Source organism: Schistocerca americana, chromosome 4, assembly GCF_021461395.2.
Source record: "Schistocerca americana isolate TAMUIC-IGC-003095 chromosome 4, iqSchAmer2.1, whole genome shotgun sequence".
NCBI lineage: Eukaryota > Metazoa > Arthropoda > Insecta > Orthoptera > Acrididae > Schistocerca > Schistocerca americana.
The window spans coordinates 253,303,785-253,324,398 of record NC_060122.1 but is presented as its reverse complement, the minus strand read 5'-3'; the positions used below and the strand labels follow the sequence as shown (position 1 = coordinate 253,324,398).

Below are 20,614 nucleotides of genomic sequence, written 5' to 3'. Positions count from 1 at the left end.
CATGCAGCTTCAACACGATACCACAGTTCATCAAGAGTAGTGACTGGCGTATCGTAACGAGCCAGTTGGTCGGCCACCATTGACCAGACGTTTTCAATTGGTGAGAAATTGGAGAAAGTGCTGGCCAGGGTAGCAGTCGAACATTTTCTGTATCCAGAAATGCCTGTACAGCACCTGCAACATGTGGTCGTGCATTATCCTTCTGAAATGTAGGGTTTCGCAGGGATCGATTGAAGGGTGGAGCCACGGGTCGTAACACATCTGAAATGTAACGTCCACTGTTCAAAGTGCCGTCAATGCGATAAAGTGGTGACCGAGACGTGTAACCAATGGCACCCCATACCATAACGCCGGGTCATACGCCAGTATGGCGATGACCTATACACGCTTCCAATATGCGTTTACCGCGATGTCGCCAAACACGGATGCGACCATCATGATGCTGTAAACAAAACCTGGATTCATCCGAAAAAATGCCGTATTGCCATTCGTGCACCCAGTTTCGTCGTTGAGTACACCATCTCAGGCCTCCTGTCTGTGATGCAGCGTCAAGGGTAACCGCAGCCATGGTCTCCGAGCTGATAGTCCATGCTGCTGCAAACGTCGTCCAACTTTTCGTGCAGATGGTTGTTGTCTTGCAAACGTCCCCATCTGCTGACTGAGGGATCGAGACCGAGACGTGGCTGCACGATCCGTTACAGCGATGCGGATAAGATGCCTGTCATCTCGACTGCTAGTGATACGAGGCCGTTGGGATGCAGTACGGCGTTCTGTATTACCCTCCTGAACCAACCGATTCCATATTCTGCTAACAGTCAAATGATCTCGTCCAATGCGAGCAGCAATGTCGCGATACGATAAATCGCATTCAGGATAGGCCACAGTCCGACCTTTATCAAAATCGGAAACGTGATGGTACGCATTTCTCCTCCTTACACGAGGCATCACAACAACGTTTCACCAGGCAACTGCTGTTCGCGTATGAGAAATCGATTGGAAACTTTCCTCATGTCAGCACGTTTTAGGTGTCACCACCGGCTCTAACCTTGTGTGAGTGCTCTGAAAAGCTAATCATTTGCATATCACAGCATCTTCTTCCTGTCGGTTAAATTTCACGTATGTAGCACGTCATCTTCGTAGTGTAGCCAGTAGTGTAAATACAGGGTGTTTCAATAGAGCATCTTATTTACACAAGACTATATTTTATACTCGAATGAAGAGACATGCTTAGGACAAATTGTGAGTAACGCATTGAAACTAAAATTTTACCTTGGCACCTGATGTACTTGTGGTTGGAGGTGGGGGTCTCCTTCGTCCAGCTATCTTGCCCTCTCGCCCACTGATTACGGAGTGTGTATCGAGTCGATTTCTAACACCAACAAAAGATGTTGTGGATTCTCCGTGTCAACAGGTGAAATTGGGTTACAACTCTGAGTCGTGATTTTCGCCGAGGGTCCAGGACTTAAACTCTCACTTATTCTTTATGTTAAGAGAAACACATAGTTCACCCCACTGTGTTCGTTCAAGAAGTAGAATAGTGCATGTAGCCCACAGAGGTCTACCCGTCGTGGTAGCCAAGGGTTAGACATTCCTCTGAATTGCGTTAATAAAGCTATTGTGCACCCCTAAAACCGGCCGGTGTGGCCGGGCGGTTCTAGGCACTTCAGTCTGGAACCGCGTGACCGCTACGGTCGCAGGTTCGAATCCTGCCTCGGGTATGGATGTGTGTGATGTCCTTAGGTTAGTTAGGTTTAATTAGTTCTAAGTTTTAGACGACTGATGACCTCAGGAGTTAAGTCGCATGGTGCTCAGGGCCATTTGAACAATTTTGCAGCCCTAAAAATACGAACAACTTACATTGGCAGGAACACATAGAAAATGTTGTGGGGAAGGCTAACCAAAGACTGGTTTTGTTGGCAGGGTACTTAGAAAATGTAACAGACCTACTAAGGAGACTGCCTACACTACGCTTGTCCGTCCTCTTTTAGAATACTGCTGCGCAGTGTGGGATCCTTACCAGGTAGGACTGGCGGAGTACATCGAAAGAGTTCATAGAAAGGCAGCACGTTTTGTATTATCGCGAAATATGGGAGAGTGTGCCACAGAAATCATACAGGATTTGTGCTGGACATCAATAAAAGAAAGGCGACAGAATCTTTTCACGAAATTCCAATCACCAAGTTTCTCCTCCGAATACGAAAATATTTTGTTGACACCGACTTACATAGGGAGGAACGATGACCAGGATAAAATAAGGGAAATCCGAGCTCGTACGGAAAGATATAGGTGTTCATTCTTTCCGCGCGCTGTGCGAGATTGGAATAATAGAGAATTGTGAAGGTGGTTCGACGAACCCTCTGCCAGGCACTTAGATGTGATTTAAAGAGTATCCATGTAGATGTAGAACATGTACACGACATCAATTAGGCGTATTTCAAAACTTACGATATTCAATTGTTATAGCTCTCCTAGTTTGATTTTGTAGTGCTTCCCGAGAACAGAATGTCAGCCTGTTCTTTTTTTATGGAAAAGACGGTTATGGGAATCACGTCCTGGATATGTTGGAGATCTGGCTTTTACCACGGCCTCGAGAATACACCTACAATTTCATTTCTGAATAGGCAGGGAACCACCGCATTGGTACTCACATCTGAAAGCATTTGACAGTGATCAGTCTCAAGGGCAGGTCGGCTGAAAGGAGCGTAAGGATCTCGTACTGTACAGCTGGCCTCGAAGGTCGCCTGATGTCATGGCGTGTCATCATTTTAGTGCAGCCTGTAGAAGGCCCCGTATATGTACCTCGCCTTACAACTACTTTTAATGAAAAAGCAAAGCAACGGCAGACTATGCAGTCACTCAAGACATGTTCACAAAAGCCTGGAGTGAGTTTGAATATGATCTGGATTGAGTTTCTCATAACGAGAAGAAGCGATCTGTTTGTATTTTAAGAACTTCGGAATAAAAACACTCTTAGTTGCAAAGTTATTTCATGTCAATAACGCGTTTCATCCTTTTGGTGCATCATCAGATTGTTGAATATGTAGTTGGACAGGTAACCCATCCGACATAAACCCATATAAAATGCAAATTGGACGTAAAAGTAACTGGATATGTGGTCACTTTCCATTTTCATGGCATTATGACGGATTAGTTACATATGCAGGTGCTTTTCCAACAATCTGGTGATACACCAAAATGACGAAACGCGTTTCTGATATTAAACAACTTTGCAACCAAGACTGTTTTCATTCTGGAACAATCAAAAACCGGTTGCTGCACCGCACTACCACTATCGAATGGAAAAAGTTTTACTTTAAAGGAATACTTTACAGACAATATTGCGTTCAAACCTATTACTTGTCGATCAGTTTCGACAGGTAAAAGTATAGTCTTCAGATATTCAAAAAATTCTTTGGTTGTACGTAATCGTCCATAGTTCGTCCGAGCGCGGGGTCCCGGTGTCGATTCCCGGCGGGGTCAGGAATTTTTCATCTGCCTCGAGATGACTGGGTGTTTGTGTTACCCTCACCACTTCATCATTATTCATGACAGTGGCGAAATTGGGCTGAGGAAGGTTTGGGATTTTGTATGGGCGCCCCACAAACCAAACATCATCACCCGTAGTCCGTTCATTAGTCACACCGTGTTAACATTTTAGTGAAGAGTATATTTCAAATTACACACAGATTTGTCGCAAATAAAAATATACTAAGCTAAAATGCTGCTTAATGGAACTTAGTATGTATACACATCTAGTACTCCTCTGATGCTTGTTAAAATCCAGAGCACCTAGTAAAAATGCACATTTATAAAAAATGGTTCAAATGGCTCTGAGCACTATGGGACTTAATTTCTGAGGTCATCAGTCCCCTAGAACTTAGAACTACTTAAACCCAACTAACCTAAGGACACCACACACATCCATGCCCGAGGCAGGATTCGTACCTGCGCCGGTAGCGGTCACGCGGTTCAGGGCTGTAGCGCTTAGAACCGCTCGGCCACTCCGGCTGGCTGCACATATATACCGATGTTTACATTCACATGACTAGTGAAGGGCTCTTGGCACCTTCTTACCCGAGTTGCGTTATATGTGTCGAGTTAGAAGGCTCCAAGATAAGCCTCGCTCGTCATGTGAATGTGAACATCAGTACAAATGTGCAACTTTACTATATATTGTGGGTTTCAACTGACAAGCATCGAAGGAGTGGTGTATACATATATATGCCAAGTTCCACGAAATGCATTTCAGTTGTATATATATATTTACTTGTGACGAATCTGTTCATAATTTTATTAATTTTATTTTTCACAAACCTATATGGAATGTGAAATATACTCTTCACTAAAATCTTAACGTGGCGTAATGAACTCATAGTGGAACATGACGTACAGCCAAAGACATTTCTGATGATCTGAAGAACAGATGTGTCTATCGAAACCAGTCAATAAATAATTTTGAACGCTGTCTTTTCTATAAAAAGTTCTTTATGATCTGGAGTTTGTCGTGTGTCCGATGCACTATTAATTGAACATTTGTGAACGGTAAAGAAAGTCTTCGTTCTTAATCGTAAGTCCGCTTTCCTGTGGAAGATACGCCCCTCTATAAGCGGATAGTTTTTCTGAAAATAACGGCTTCGTAGTCGTAAGTAAAGTACATAATTCATCCCAAGTTTCTGTCTTCATCCACATGGTAGACGTAGTGTTGTGAAATAAGATTATTCTTTTTGGAACACAGTGTACAATTCTGTGACTCAAAGCTGTCGTGCCGTACGTACATTACAGCGATCCAGAGCGTCATGGCGAAATTGGTACTCTCCGTTCAGGGCTCGACAACACCAGACATCAGATTCAGTGACCCACTACCCATTTTACTTCTATGTCTTTTACGACGAGTTAGTGTGCTGTGCATGTTTGTAGTTTTGGGACGCGCTACAATTATATTGGCGCCAGTCTAGTAGAAAGGAGTGTTGCTGGAGTGTAGGAGGAAGGCAGTCAGGTCGAGAGGACCGCGGAGTGTGGTTAGGTGGGAGGGGGGGGGGGGTAGTGGAAGGGAGGTGGGGTTGAGGGGAAGGTTGCAGCAGCCGCGTACCTTCTAGTCAGCCGTGGCCGACCAGTAGTCTTCCGAGTCCTGCGGGGACTGCATCGCCTTAGCAGCCGCCAGTAGGCAGAAAAGCTCCGCTGGGTGAGTGTGGTGTTTGGATTCCGTTGCACGTTAATTGTCGGTAGCATAACGATGTCATTGCGGTAAGTAGCCAATTAATCTAATGCTAGGTGATAAATAAATGTATGAATACATACTATTTTTTAATTATATTTCCGTTCAGTCTGAAAGAACTGTATTGTTGTTGTGCAGCGGGAAAAAATATATCAAATCAAAGTATTTTTACAGAATATTACATTAGGTTCTCTATTATTGCTGTGCAGCGGGGGGGAAAAAAATATCAAAGTATTTTTATAGAATATATCACTAGGTTCAGAGCTCTCGACAAGATTATAAGCGGATTTTAGAAGGCTTATTGAGCGAAAATGCTCTGTACCGTTGCTTCTGAACACAGACGCTGTCTGAACTATTTCTAGCCGCGCGATGTGGCCACGCGGTTTGAGGCGCCATGTCACGCATTGCGCGGCCCCTCCCGCCGGAGGTCCGAGTCCTCCCTCGGGCATGGGTGTGTGTGTGTTATTCTTAGCATACGTCAGTTTAAGTAGTGTGTAAACCTAGGGACCGATGACCTCAGCAGTTCCGTCTCTTAGGAATTCACACATATTTGAATTATTTGACAATTATCTTCATTTCTGCTGCACATCTTTTATTTATTATATGACTACCACAATTACAGCTTCCAAGGTGGCTACTCAACTGTTCCATATTTCCAGAAGTAGTTATTGCCACCGTGGCTCATTATCAAGCGGTGCAAATGCGTATCAATGACATTTCCGATTAGACAAGCAAAAAAAGTTAAATTACGGGAATAATTGCTTCTTCGCACTTCTCTATGCTGTTCATTTTTGGTACACAACCTACGACCAGCTTACAGACAGAAGTGATGACACTTTCTGCAGGACCTGATCATCATTTTGCAGGACAATGCTGAAGCACGTAAAGTGCAAGCCGTTACTGATTTGTTTGACTGAAGTGCTATACCACTTACTGCACTCCCCTGACTTAAGCCTTCGTGAGTTCAAATCGATTTCTAAACTGAAGGACACACTTCACGGCATTTGCTTCAGAACTGCTACAAATTCGTCGGGCAATAGATCGCGCCGCTCGAACTGTCAAGAGTATCCTACGATTTCCACATCGCTGTCAACTGGTTATACACAACGCTGGTGACTACTTTGAAGGTCAGTAAAACTTTGAAATACGTACCTATTTTGTACGAGCTGTAAATAAATAGTTGCCACTACTGAAGTGTCAACCCTTGTATTTGCATACCAGCCGATGTTATGCGCGTGCACGAAATTACATTGACATTCGACAATGTCTTCTCGATACTTTGCTTCTTTTGTCAGGCAGTGTATAATGAACATAAAATTAATGCAGGTGGGGCGTTTATGTAGGAGAATGGTCACAGAATGTTCTTTAGTAATGGTTCAAATGGCTCTGAGCACTATGGGACTTAACATCTGTGGTCATCAGTCCCCTAGAACTTAGAACTACTTAAACCTAACTAACCTAAGGACATCACACACATCCATACCCGAGGCAGGATTCGAACCTGCGACCGTAGCAGTCGCGCGGTTCCGGACTGCGCGCCTAGAACTGCTAGACCACCGCGGCCGGCTGTTCTTTAGTAGTTTTAGAAATATAACAAAAGATAGAAACTAGAGGAGGGGTGGAAGACATTGGATAACACATACGCGCGTCACAGATGCGAATCCCTGAATACCATAATGCGTGGAAATCTCTAGAACAGTCCTTTTATCCTGTATTAAACGGTTGGCACTTAGCACGATGGACAAATTTTGTGGATACGAGAGAGAGGAACTGCAGAATAGACCTCTTAGGAGTTCCTGTGCAACTAAGTCGGTAAGAAATGACCCAAAACAGTTCATATCCCCCAGGAGTACGCAAATTCAAAATGTTAAGACATTTTATTTTTAGGGTATCTGATACACTGTGGTGACAAGTCATGGGATACCTCCTAATATAGTGTCGGACCTCTTTTGCCCAGTGTAGTGGAGCAACTCTACGCGGCATGGACTCAAAAAGTCGTTGGTAGTCGCCCGCAGAAATATCGAGCCATAACTGCGAAAGTGCTGCCGGTGCAGAACTTTCGGCACGAACTGACCTCTCGATTATGTCCCATAACTGTTCAATGGTATACCTGTCTGGTGATCTGGGTGGCCAAATCATTCTCTCGTGTTACCCAGAATGTTCTTCACACCAGTCACGAACAATTCTGGTGCAGTGACATGGTATGGTTGTTTGGGAACAACAAGTCCACGAATGACTGCAAATGGTCTTCAAGTAGTCGAACCAAACCATTCCCAGTCAATGATTGGTTGAGTTGTACCAGAGAACCCAGTCAGTTCCATGTAAACGCACCCCACACCATTTGGAGTCACCACCAGCTTGCACAGTACTTTGCTGTCAACTTGAGTCCAAGGCTTCGTGGGGTCTGAACCCCACACTTAGATCCTACCTACAGTTCTTACCAACTGAAACAAGACTCGTCTCTTAAGGCAACGGTACTCCATTCTAGAGCCCAACCGATAACCGATATCGTCATGAGTGCAGGATAGACTCTGCAGTGGATGTCATGCTGTCAGTAAAGGCACTCGCGACAGCGGTCTACTGCCATACCCCATGAACGCCAGATTTCGCCGCACTGTCCTAACGGATACGTTCGTCGTATGTCCCATTGATTTCTGCAGTGTTGCTTGTCTGTGAGCACTAACAATTCTACGCAAATGCTTCTGCTGTAGGTCGTTAAATGAAGGCCGTCGGCCGCTGCATTGTCCGTGATGACAGGTAATGCTTGAAATTTGGTATTCTCGGCTGTGAATCTCGAAATGTTGAATTCCCTAACGATTCCCGAAATAGAATGCGCCATACGTCTAGCTCCAACTACAGTTCCTCGTTCAAAGTCTGTTAGTTACCGTCGTGCGGCCATAATCACATCGTAAACTTATTCACCTGAATCATCTGAAATGACAGCTCCGCCAATACACTGCCCTTTTCTATGCCATGACTTTTTCCACCTCTAAAAGTTTCCCACCTATATGTTAGTGTGCGTGTAAGACCTTTGTTGACCAGAGCACCTTTTATTCATACCCATGTGCAGTATAATTTCAATAGGTTATAATAGTAATAGCGCAGCGACCTTTTGTTGAACACGATAGTTTACATAAAACCAAAATGAAATATGTGGTCCGTAAAGATGCCCAGGGTTAGAAGTAGTCCTGTATCGACAGACATAACGGCCCACAAAGTAGGAATATTAATTTTCCAGTGTACGTGAACATGTGGTTCTTGAAATTGGGTGTGACATGTGGAACAGTGACTCAACTGCTTCTAGGACTCACGGATAAACAGTTGTCTGTACTCCGCCAGTACCCTGTGCAAATGGAAATGGTCGTATATTGATCGGAAATATCTAGAACGATATGAAACATTAATCTAGGCTAAAAACTAATCGTCTTTCGCATAGTACATAATTAAGAGTTTTGCTCCTAATACGTGACAGTTATTTTGTTAAACTAAATAACAATTTTTTATTTAGGAGAGTACATATAACATTCTGGTGCGTAATTGTTCTTAAATGTTCACTTCCGATACTTATCGTAACAGAAATACCAGAGGTAATACTGATTTTTCACTCTGCAGGACTAGTTTTGAAAGCCATTGGCGTCATGTAAACCTTGCGCCGTTTGATCCGACCGTTTGAGGGTATTCTCGCATTTGCACTATTACCGTTTCCGACGAACTACGTGAAAAATTTGTCTAAAGGTGATTGTACAGAGGTAACCTGATGTTGAGTTTCTTAGAGTGTTTGGATCCAGTGAGAACATGATGTTCATGAATTTGGGTGTTAGTACATTAGTATGAATAATAGAGCGATAGTCGGAAGCGCCTTGTCATTTTTTTTTTTTTGCGACACCAGTCTTCTGACTGGTTTGATGCGGCCGGCCACGAGTTCCTCGCACGTGCCAGCCTCTTCACCTCAGAGCACTACTTGCAACCTACGTCATCAATTATTTGCTGGATGTAAACAAATCTCTACAGTTTTCGCCCTCCACAGCTCCCTCTAGTAACTTGGAACTCATTCCATGACGTATTAACAGATGCCCTATCATCCCGTCCCTTCTCCTTGTCTGTGTTTTCCACATATTCCTTTCCTCTCCAATTCTGCGCAGAATTTTCTCATTCCTCATCAGTCCACCTAATTTTCAACATTCGTCCGTAGAACCACATCTGATATGTTGCAATTCTCCTTTGTTCCAATTTTCCCCACAGTCCATGCTTCACTAGCATACAAAGCTGTACTCGAGAATTTCTTCCTCAAATTAAGGCATATGTTTGTTACTAGTAGACTCTCTTGGCCAGGAATGACCTTTTGCCAGTGCCAGTCTGTTTTTGATGTCCTACATGCTCTTTCTGTCATTGGCTATTTTGCTGCCTATGTAGCAGAACTTAACTTAATGTTCTTCCTGACGATCAATCATGATGTTAAGTTTGTTGCTGTTCTCATGTAACCTGCTACTTCTCATTACTTTCGTCTTTCTTCGATTTACTCTCAGTCCATATTCTGTACTCATTAGGCTGTTCATTCCATTCAGCATTTCATGTAATTCTTCTTCACTTTCTTTCAGGATATCAATGTTTTTGACTTTCCTATATGCTGAGTCAGTCCATTCGACAATCATTTGTTTTTCGATTCCTTCAGACTTTTCATGCAGCCATATTGTTTCAGCTTCCCTGCACTTCCTGTTTATTTCATTCCTCAGCCACTCGTATTTCTCTATTCCTTAATTTCTATGAACATTTATTTACTTCCTTCTTTCATCGATCAGCCGAGGAATTTCTTCTGTTACTCATGGTTTCTTTGCAGTTACCTTCTTTGTACCTATCGAAAAAAGAAACATCTGCAGTTGACCTTCTTAGAGAGGTCTATACTTCAACTGTACTGCATATTGAGCTATTCCTTATTGCTGTATCAATAGCTTTAGGGTACTTAAAGCATATCCCATCATTCCTTACTGTTTTTGTATCCAACCTCTTTTGCTATTGATTCTTCCCGACTAATGTCTTAAACTTCATCCTACTCTTCATCACTACTATATTGTGATCTGAGTCGACATCTGCTCCTGGGTACGCCTTACAATCCAGTATCTGATTTCGGAATCTCTTTCTGACGATGATGTATTCAATCTTCCCGTCTCACCTGGCCTTTTCCAAGTATACTTCCTCCTCTTGTGAGTCTTGAACAGAGTATTCGTTATTTCTAGCTGAAATGTATTACAGAAATCAATTAGACTTTCTGCTGTGTCGTTCTTTGTCCCAAGGCCATATTATGCTGTAACCTTTTCTTCTACTTTTCCCCATCATTATTAGATTTTCGTCACCGTCTACGTACTGTACTACCTTTTCAATATCCTAGTATACTTTCTCTATCTTTTAATCTTCAGCATGCGTCGTCGGCATGTATAATTGAACTGTCGTTGTCGGTATTGGTTTGCTGTCGATTCTGACAAGTAGAACCCTACCACGAAACTGTTCACAGTAACGTACTCTCTGCCCTACCTTCCTATTTATAACTAATCCTACTCCCGTTATATCATTCTTCGCTGCTGTTGATATTACCTTATACTCATATGACCAGCGATATTTGTCTTCTTTCCATTTCACTTCACTGACCCCTACAGATTGAGGCTGTGCATTTCCCGTTTCAGATTTTCTAACTTTCCTACCACGTTCAAGCTTTTAACATTCCTCGTCCAAACTCGTAGAACGTTATCCTTTCATTGGTTATTCAATCTCTTTCTCATGGTTACCTTCCTCCTTCACCGCTCCCCTCCTTTCTCCCCATCCCCTCATCCCCGCACAGCCACCACCACTACGGAAATCCGACTGATGGGGGAGTACCCCGGATCTTTTGGCAGTGGTGAGAACATGATGACACTTTTGCAATTACAGGCAGCATGTCCTGTAGATAGAATATGTGTGTCGTTAATGCAGTGGTTTCCATTGCTTTCTGAAATTTCATAACGTTGATCATTGCTGATTCTTCCGCCTTTAGGCGCAGTTTACAACCACAAGGAGGAGTGTCTTGAAATTCTGTCGGCTTCTCCGGCCTCTTTGACAATGCCGTTGGTGGTATAAGGGTGACTTCTACTGCCTCCAATGCCGATTATTAATCAAAATTTAAGCGGTGGCGTGTTTAGAACCTGGGACTGAGGGCGTTTTCGTTGCTACTCAAAGATGTTACCCCATTTTCTTTCTTTCTATCTCATTTTGTTCGTTATTGGTCGTTGTATTTTATAGGGGTGGACGTCCCGTGAAGCTTGTTAAAGTTCGTCGTTGATCCATTAACTCAGTTTTTTTTATTACAGTGGGCAGCTAACACTCTGATTGAAGACGCGGAGTTACGGTGACCAGTAGACAACGGTGGTTTACTGCTTTCATTTTCTTATATGCTCTGAACTGGCTACGCAAACCCTTACGCTTAATGTGGCGATAAATGCTGTGAATCTTTAAGCAGGTACGAATCGTGCAGTGTTCACCCCCATAGCTAGACCCTCTGCCTGTGTGTGTGTGTGTGTGTGTGTGTGTGTGTGTGTGTGTGTGTGTGTGTGGCCGGCCGCGGTGGTCTCGCGGTTCTAGGCGACTGCTACGGTCGCAGGTTCGAATCCTGCCTCGGGCATGGATATGTGTGATGTCCTTAGGTTAGTTAGGTTTAAGCAGTTGTAAGTTCTAGGGGACTGATGACCACAGATGTCAAGTCCCACAGTGCTCGGAGCCATTTGAACCATTTTGCGTGTGTGTCGAGTGTAACGCATCAGTTTCTGATAACGGCAAGTAACTTTTACGGAAGGATTGGGACTTAGTACACAGAATCGTTAGGACGATGTGTTGGCAGCTCGTCTGATATCTCAATCCAACGTTAATGACCTGGTGGCTGGCGTGCTAGCGGCAACGTCCGTTCGTTCTTGCACTCTCAGTACTGGAGCTAGCCAAGGTGGGGTAGCGGTCGGCGGAAGGCACTCGGAGCTATTACACAGAAATAACGACATAATTGTGACACATACTGTGCTGCTCTCAAGCTCACGGAAACTGTGGTCAGATGTTTCAGTGATGAATACTATACATTATCACTAACATAAAAGGTCCAGTCACATTGAAACGACCTCTGAAAGTTCTGAATAACCAGCTTTTACGGCGCAGACGTGGAGGAAGCGTGCCACTGAGGTCATGGAAGATACAAACAGGGATGTGAAGTCATGTCGACTCCAGTGCCATGGGCAGGTGCGCTCGGTTTCTCGGTTGAGGAACAATTCCGCAAACAACACAATCGTGTTGGCCTCACAGATTCTCGATTGGATTTAAACATGGGAATTTCTGACGGCATAGGAGTACAGTAAACTCAACCTGGTGTTCTTCGAGCCATGCACGTACACTTCGAGCTGGTTCAAAGGTTACATTGTCGTGGTGGTAGATACCATTATGCCGAGGAAAACAAAATTGCCTGTAAGGGTATCGTAACGCTCTATGCATCGGCCTGAACCATTCGACGATTGTTGCAGGGCCGTACATGCCAACGGCTGTCTGTCCAGTGGAGCAAAAGAAACTGATCTATCTGAAAAGACCAAATTGCGGCAGAGGGGTACGAAAACCAGCCTCCGTCGCCGATGAATAAGAGGCAGTATGAATACATGCCGCGGAGGACCACACGCAGTAACGTTCGCTGAACGGTCGTTAGTTCCCCCGCAGGTTGTCATATATGGCCCGTGGTGCACCACTGTTACCTCTGCGCCAGTTTCCGATAATGCCATTTTGGCATGCACGATATATTTTAACCACGGTGGCGTGCGAACAGTTTACAAGCTCAGCCGTTTCGGAAATGCTTCCACCCTTGGTCCGAAAGCCAATGATCATGTCCTTCCGCTCATCCCGACGTGTTTTATATGCCCTACACTGCTAGTGGTTGCATCTGCCGTCTGTGAGTGCTTGTTGCACATTGACGTCGAAAATCGATGATGGCCACATTAATGTAGAAGTGTGTACACAAGCAACATTCACCAGGAAACATGTGGAGACATAAATGTTGAGTGCTGCCTACCGTAAGTTTTGCATACCATAACAGAGAACTGCGTTAAGTACTGCATAGGAAGTTTCTACATCTATTACCGGATAGTTTGAATTTCTTCATAAAATATTTCGGTTATTACTTCTATATTCCCCAATTGTAACAACCTAATATTTGATTGTTATGCTTGAATATCGCTACTAGACGTTCGCGTGTGCACACAGTGATCTCTTGGACAGTTACAGTATCCTGCGTTGATGTTGATGCTCTGCACAGTGTAACACCAGTAAGTCCACGAGCCTTTGAAAAATCTAATGCCCATTTATAAAACCGCTTCAAACATCTGATTACGAATGAGATAAAGTGTTAAATATCTGATTTTAAGCATGTAAGCGAGAAAAAACTAGGAAAGGTTTCAAATTATGTTTAAGTCTGTGGAAGTCACCAAGTGCTCTTATCATCAAATATTGTATGTATGTAGTATTGGTAATTTTCGCAACATTTTAGGCAGAAGTTGGTTTTTCAGGCATGTCAATATTTCAGACTTAATATCTCCTGAACTACGACTGGTTCAAAAAAAATTCAAACGTGTGTGAAATCTTATGGGACTTAACTGCTAAGGTCATCAGTCCCTACGCTTACTCACTACTTAACCCATATTATCCTAAGGATAAACACACATACCCATGCCCGAGGGCGGACTCGAACCTCCGCCGGGACCAGCCGCACAGTCCAAAACTGCAGCGCCTTTGACCGCTAGGCTAAACTCGTTCAATAATATAATTTTGCGGGTGCATTCAGTGGTATAAGTGATATGCTGTGTGCAAACAGTTCAGTGCATTCTGTGAGCTCGTCTCGATGCGCAAACTTGCGTGAGGCCTTGCGTTGTCATTGCGAAGGAAAAGTTCGTTTGCATTTTTGTGGCATCAAACATGCTGAAGTGCTTTTTTCATTTTCCTGAGAGTAGCGCAACACACTTCAGAGTTGTTCTTTGCAACGTGAGGGAGGATATTGCATAAAACGACCTCTTCACAGTCCCAGAAGACCGTCGCCATGACTATCAGGTGAGGGTGCGGCTTTGAACCCTTTTCTCGGAGGAGAGGTGGGTGGCGCCATTCTATTAATTGCCGTTTTGTTTTCGGTTAGAAGCGATGAAACAGTGTTTCACCGCCTGTCATTATGATTGACCAAATAATTGTCACTGTCAGCCTAGTGACGCGGAAGCAGTTCCGCACGGATGATCCTTCGTTGCTCTTTATGGTCTTTTGTTAAGCGGCGAGGAATTCAGCGGGCACATACATTTGAGTACCCGCAATTGGTGGGCGAGTGTTTACGCACTACCAACAGAGACGCTCAGTTGAGCAGTGACGTGTCTGATCGTGACGATCGCCTCGAATAAGTGTGTCCGTACGTTCCGACATTGCAGGTATGGCAAGTGTGTGCCGTCTGCTGGCACGCGGGAAATCGGACATGTTTACGCGACCTTGCAGAGCTGACAGGCGCCTCGCCCAACGACTCACCGTGCTTTTTTCATTAATAGGTCTTCCATAGATATTCTGCAAGCACCTATGAATATCTGCGAGGCTCATGTTATCCGCCAAAAGAAGTTCAGTGACAGTTCTCTGCTTTCGGCAAACCTCGGTTACAGACTTTTTTTTTTTTTTTTAAATCTACATACAGCGCCACCATCTATTGGAAATTCATCAAACTATATGGGCTGAAGCAGGAGTATTCCACAAAGTCTCACAATAAAACCCACTTTCTTTCAACCGAAATTGTCTGAGAAGAAAAGGTGTTGCATTACTTACCGAATACCGTACAGCTGCATGCCTCTTATTGAGTAGATTATGACAGTACTTTAAAATCTTACATTCGGTCAATAATTACCCAAAATACGAGTATAAAATTTTTCTTCCCCTGGAAGCCATTAGACAGGAGACGTGCAACTGGTACTGGGATCCAGGATAGCGGTTTAATAGTATGGATTGCATGTGGTGGTCGTTATCTTCATACGACACTTGAAAAAATACTTGTGTCTTTATGATGACAATGATGCTTTTGTAATCCACTCTTTGTGTTTCGAATGAAGGAGTGAAGTGTGTGATGGGAAGAGAGAGGGACAGATTCCTGTCAAACTGTACCAAGGGGCAACAGAGCTCAAATTTCACATGCGAGTGACAAATTCAATCATTAGTGTCGCAGGCTGTAATCTCGTGAGAAACTGGAGAAAGATCTGGCATTTAATCTAAGATACTGACGCAATGTCGCCTCATAACTTGCGTCACGCCACACGCGCCACTATTCTCGAGGTCTAAACAAGAAAAATACAAATACAAAGTGGCTACCTCCAGTTCCAGCGTCATCGCGCTGTACACTCGCGTTCAGAAAAAAACATAACACCTTCAAGTACTGGACAGGGTGTTCGTATTCACGAGACACATACATCAGTATGTCCTGTAGAAATGATTAGCAAATGAACCACGTCAGCCTGCAGGTTCAAGGTCAACATCGATATCGTGGTGCACTCGCGTTCAGAAAAAAACATAACACCTGCAAGTACTGGACAGGGTGTTCGTATTCACGAGACACATACATCAGTATGTCCTGTAGAAATGATTAGCAAATGAACCACGTCAGCCTGCAGGTTCAAGGTCAACATCGATATCGTGGTGCACTCGCGTTCAGAAAAAAACATAACACCTGCAAGTACTGGACAGGGTGTTCGTATTCACGAGACACATACATCAGTATGTCCTGTAGAAATGATTAGCAAATGAACCACGTCAGCCTGCAGGTTCAAGGTCAACATCGATATCGCGGTGGAACACCACCTACCGGTAAAATGTAGCTACGGCTCTTGTTGCCGCTATAAACTGAAGGTGATGGATCAGTGTGACTTGAGCAGACGTGTGGGATGCGTCCCAGACGTATGCGTGAACCTTACCGTCGAACTAATGAGTTTCCAGGAGGGCGCCGTCTACCATGAGAGAATGTGATGCATCCACCAGGGAAATTGCTACTCGTGAGGGACGAAGTATTTCGGCAGTGAACGGCTGTGTTCAGAGTGGTTCGTGGGAGGCCGCAGGACACAACGAGATGGGTCAGATACAACCACAAATCACAGTTGGTGCGTTTCCAGGGCAACGTGACCAGTGTCACCTACGTGAATGACATACTGCGACTCGTAGCTCTACCCATTCTTCACAATACCCCTGACGCCACTTTTCAGCAAGACATGCTGCTGCCTTCTTGGTGTCACAGAATTTCAGCATTTTGCCATGGCCCGTCAGATCACCAGACTTGTCAATGGTTCAAATGGCTCTGAGCACTACGGGACTTAACGTCTGAGGTCATCAGTCCCCCTGAACTTAGAACTACTTAAACCTATCTAACCTAAGCACATCACCCCATCCATGGCCGAGGCAGGATTCGAACCTGCGATCGTAGCAGTCGCGTGGTTCCAAACTGAAGCGCCTAGAACCGCTAGGTCACCGCGGTCGGCATCAGACTTGTCGCCAATATTAAATGTGTGGTATATTGTGAAACAACGTGTGCAGTGCTGTGACCCAATGCCGATCACCACAGATGAACTTTGGAACCAGGTGTATGCAGCGTAGATGACCATACCACAGGACGTCATTCGCGCCTTATACGCGTCGGCCTTCACACACGGAACAAGTTATCAATTCCCGTGGCGATCTCTGCGCCTATTAGGTAACATGCTGAACCTAGGTGACTGAAATACTAATCATTTCTGCAGCACATACTAAGGTACATCTCCTGTAAACGAACGTCCTATATCTAGTCGTTCAAGGCGTTCTGTTTTTTTCTGAACATGAGTGTACTAACTTCGATTCAAATGGAGGCTCCAAACCGACATTTGGGCACTTACAGCTTCAGGAACGTGGGGAAGGTTTCACTTTGTATTCAGAATGATAAAATCATACACAGATGATACCGTTGAAACGTCACGTTGTTTGTAGTGCGGTACGCTGGTTTAAAATATTGCCGTCGAAAACTTTCTACAACTACGAAGTGAGAATCTCATACATAAAATGTGTTTACTATGAAGAGCGGAGAACGGGCCCTTAATGACCCTTAACGGCGGCTGATTACGTGTGCCGAGGCAACGGCCACTTTCCAAGGTGACCTCATTCGCTTCGTTTAAGTACAAGCCTGTTTGCCAACAGTGATCACTGGAGATAAAGCAGAAAAGGAAATAATGCAGAAAGTTACTTCGTCTGTATATTGGTATTCTTAATTCTCAAGATAGTGAGTACAGTATATCCCTAACAGTTTGAAGAGGTTAAGTAGTCCGTAATAACGGTAGATCTTAACACTTCAAAAGTATCATTAACTCCTCTGTTAAATGCGTTTGTGGCGGACGTGTAACTTCTTCGTACTGCACTGACTCAACATTTATAAAATCATAAATCACAATCTGAAATATCTCCTTGACTGACAGTTACATAGATTGTATATATACAATGGACCGAGCGGTGTGTCAGACATAAATTTCGAAATACATTGAGGTGCAAGTACTCCTTTCCTGGTGCCGCAATATTTGTTTCAAATTATTTCGAAATCGGAAATTGTGTTAGCTGTTATCAGTGTTTCCGTATTTTATCAGATTGTGTGTTACCTGACAGGTAAAATTGTTTTTGAACGGAGGAGTTACGCATTTAATGGTTGTAGTTCTTGTAAAAACAGATGCACCTGTGTGTATACTAAATGTACATGTCTCTCATTTCTCTGACAGCGAAAACAGTGCTTCGTTCTCCTTTGTCAGGTGAGAAACTTGTAGACTTCCACGGGACAGACGATCGTCGAGAGATTCTCCAGTCTTCCGCTGCAGGCCGCAAGGGCGGCACTTAGCTATTTAGGAATGTCGGCAAAACATCATCAACGGCTGGCATAGTCTTTTGTCATCATCACCTTTTTCCGCACTTCAGTGCATAGGTAACATGCCTGTTCAGTCTTCACATAATCAACCCCCATCTCTATCTCGGCCGTCCCATACCTCTTCCTCCTGAGGTCTTGCATTTGTTTACGACGACTAAAATTCTATCTTCATTCATCCGCTTGAAGTCTCCATTCTTTCCGATATTCTCCAATCTTCTCACTTAAATTATAAGTTCGCAATCCCGCCAAGATATCATCAGTTTTTTATGTGGCTGTTCCTTGAGCAACCTCTAATTCTTAAAAATCGCATTTCTGCTGATTGTATCTTATATTTATCTCTCTTTCTATCAATCCAGAATTCGCTGCCATAAAGTAGCAAAGGCACCGTCATTGCTTTACACAGTTTTAAGTGTTTGGCTTTCCTAGCATTATTTCTTAAATATTTGTTTCAAGTTCATAGTACATGTTGGAAGTTGTTGATTTTCTTTCGTATGTCTTTATCTACATACATTCTTACGTCGATGCCTTTATAACTGGAAGAGACTTGTTCGAGTATCTTATTTTCAATAACAGCCTTAGATCAAACTGGGAAATATCCCTAGTGTGCCATCAGTTATGGTTTAGTAGTAGGTATTTACAGATTGTAAATGTTTTCTTCCTAGCCCACATAGCTTATACAGAGAGCGTTGTAAGCCTACCTCCGTCTTTTGTTATGCAACATTTAGGTGATGGCTCCTCTCCAGCTGTATGCCTCCGTGGACGTCATTCTTCAGTTTCTTAAGAGATATACTGCGAATGTTATAACGGTCGGTGACATGATACTGCCCTGGCTGAAACATTGATTCATTATTATATTATGTGTTACTGATGTGACTGTATTTTGGTGTTATTACATATGGTTTTCATTATCTGTATAACATGCTTGGCGTATTCTCGCTTTTCCATTACTGTCGATGGTGTATATACAAACATTGAGTCAAATGCTTCTCGAAATCAGTAACAGCAACAGTAGTTTCAAACCTGACCTCTCGTCGTTTTCCTAAATCACAGCACATTCCTTAAACCCACTCTGCTCATCTCACAAACATGCATCTGTTATTACTTTCAACGGACTGTTCATTATTTTTGAGTAAAACTTTATAAACTATATTAGAGAGACTCTGTAATTGGAACGTGCATTTCTTTGGCCTTATGAAAATCAGAAATTACCAGGCGGTTTTTTAATCATGAAGGATTTTATATCTTTGCTAGAATTCATTGAACGAATGTGACAGTTCGCACGGCGTCCCTCGGTGCGTAATAAGTTCTGCGTTTTTTCCGTCCGGGCAACAACTCTTGCAGTTTTTCAAACTTTTCAGAACCTGTTGAATCTCATCTAAGGAAGGCTGCTTGAATTTACGTGCACGAAGCACTGACTGACTAACTTCAATGCTAAATATCTCGAAAACGGCGTAACGTACCAAAATTTTTTCTAAACCATTATTATTCAGCACAACCTTTACTGCGATACCCTTACAAGCTTATCAGTCTGTTTCCGACCACCCTCTATCCATAACTACTGTACGAAGTGCGTGAGAAAGATAATGAGGCTGACAACACTGCGAGCGATCTGGCGACAATGTGTTATTATTCTAGCATAGAGAGTAGTGTTCATCCATTAACATACGTACTTCAGCTGCGTTCAGCCATCACGTGATTTTTTGAAAGCGCCGTCAGTGTAGTTGTCTGGCAATCGAGTTTTGTATTAAACTCGAGGAATTCACGAGTGTGATCTCCGAAAAGTTGAAACGGGCCTATGGGGGCCATTCCTTGTCAAGAGCGCAAGTTTTACCTGGCACAAATCATTTTCGGACGGCCGTGAACACGTTGAAGTTGAAACACTCTCATGGAGACCTTCATCTTAAACAACCGACGAAAACGTCGAACGTGAACATCCTCTAAGATCAGATCGACGTCTAGCAATAAGGATGACGGCTGACCTATTCACCGTACATGAAATATTGATCGAAGATTTGCACATGCGACTTTTTGTGCCAAAGTAGTGCCAAAGAAACCTCACAACTGAGCAGGAGGACAATCGAAGAAATGTGTGCGTTGATCTACTTGAGAGGACTGCTATTGACAACGAATGGTTCAGTCATGAGATCACATGTGATGAACCCTGGACTTTTGAGTACGATCGTTAGACAAATCAAAAACGAGTGGCGTTCTGAGACATTTCCTCGACCAAAACAGCTCTAATGATCAAATCGCTACAGGACACAGTCACCCAGGTGTTTTACAAAGAATGCTACAAAGGCTTAGGAAACGGATGAATCGAGTGAGATCGCACATTGCAGTCAAGTCAGTGCTGCATCATGACAACGTCCCATGTCACACGGCCACACCCATCACAGAAATTTTGATCTCTAAAGGCGTTCCATCTGTTCCACAGTAGTCTTGTTCATCTGATGTGAGCCCTTGTG

At 43.6% G+C, this 20,614-nt stretch overlaps 1 protein-coding gene across 2 annotated transcripts in view; it reads left to right on the top strand.

The window, feature by feature from the left end:
- The first annotated feature begins 5,089 nt into the window (after positions 1 to 5,089).
- LOC124612719 (alpha-tocopherol transfer protein-like) overlaps positions 5,090 to 20,614 on the top strand; it is a 104,979-nt gene continuing 89,454 nt past the window's right edge. Inside the window, exon 1 of one of the 2 annotated variants that reach the window (XM_047141078.1) lies at positions 5,090 to 5,182. Coding sequence is in view for 1 of the 2 variants with exons in the window: in XM_047141076.1 (XP_046997032.1) it covers positions 5,234 to 5,244 (11 nt within the window). In the remaining variant the exon portion in view is untranslated. Of the gene's footprint in view, positions 5,245 to 20,614 lie in introns of both variants that reach the window. The other variant, XM_047141076.1, reaches the window with a different exon arrangement.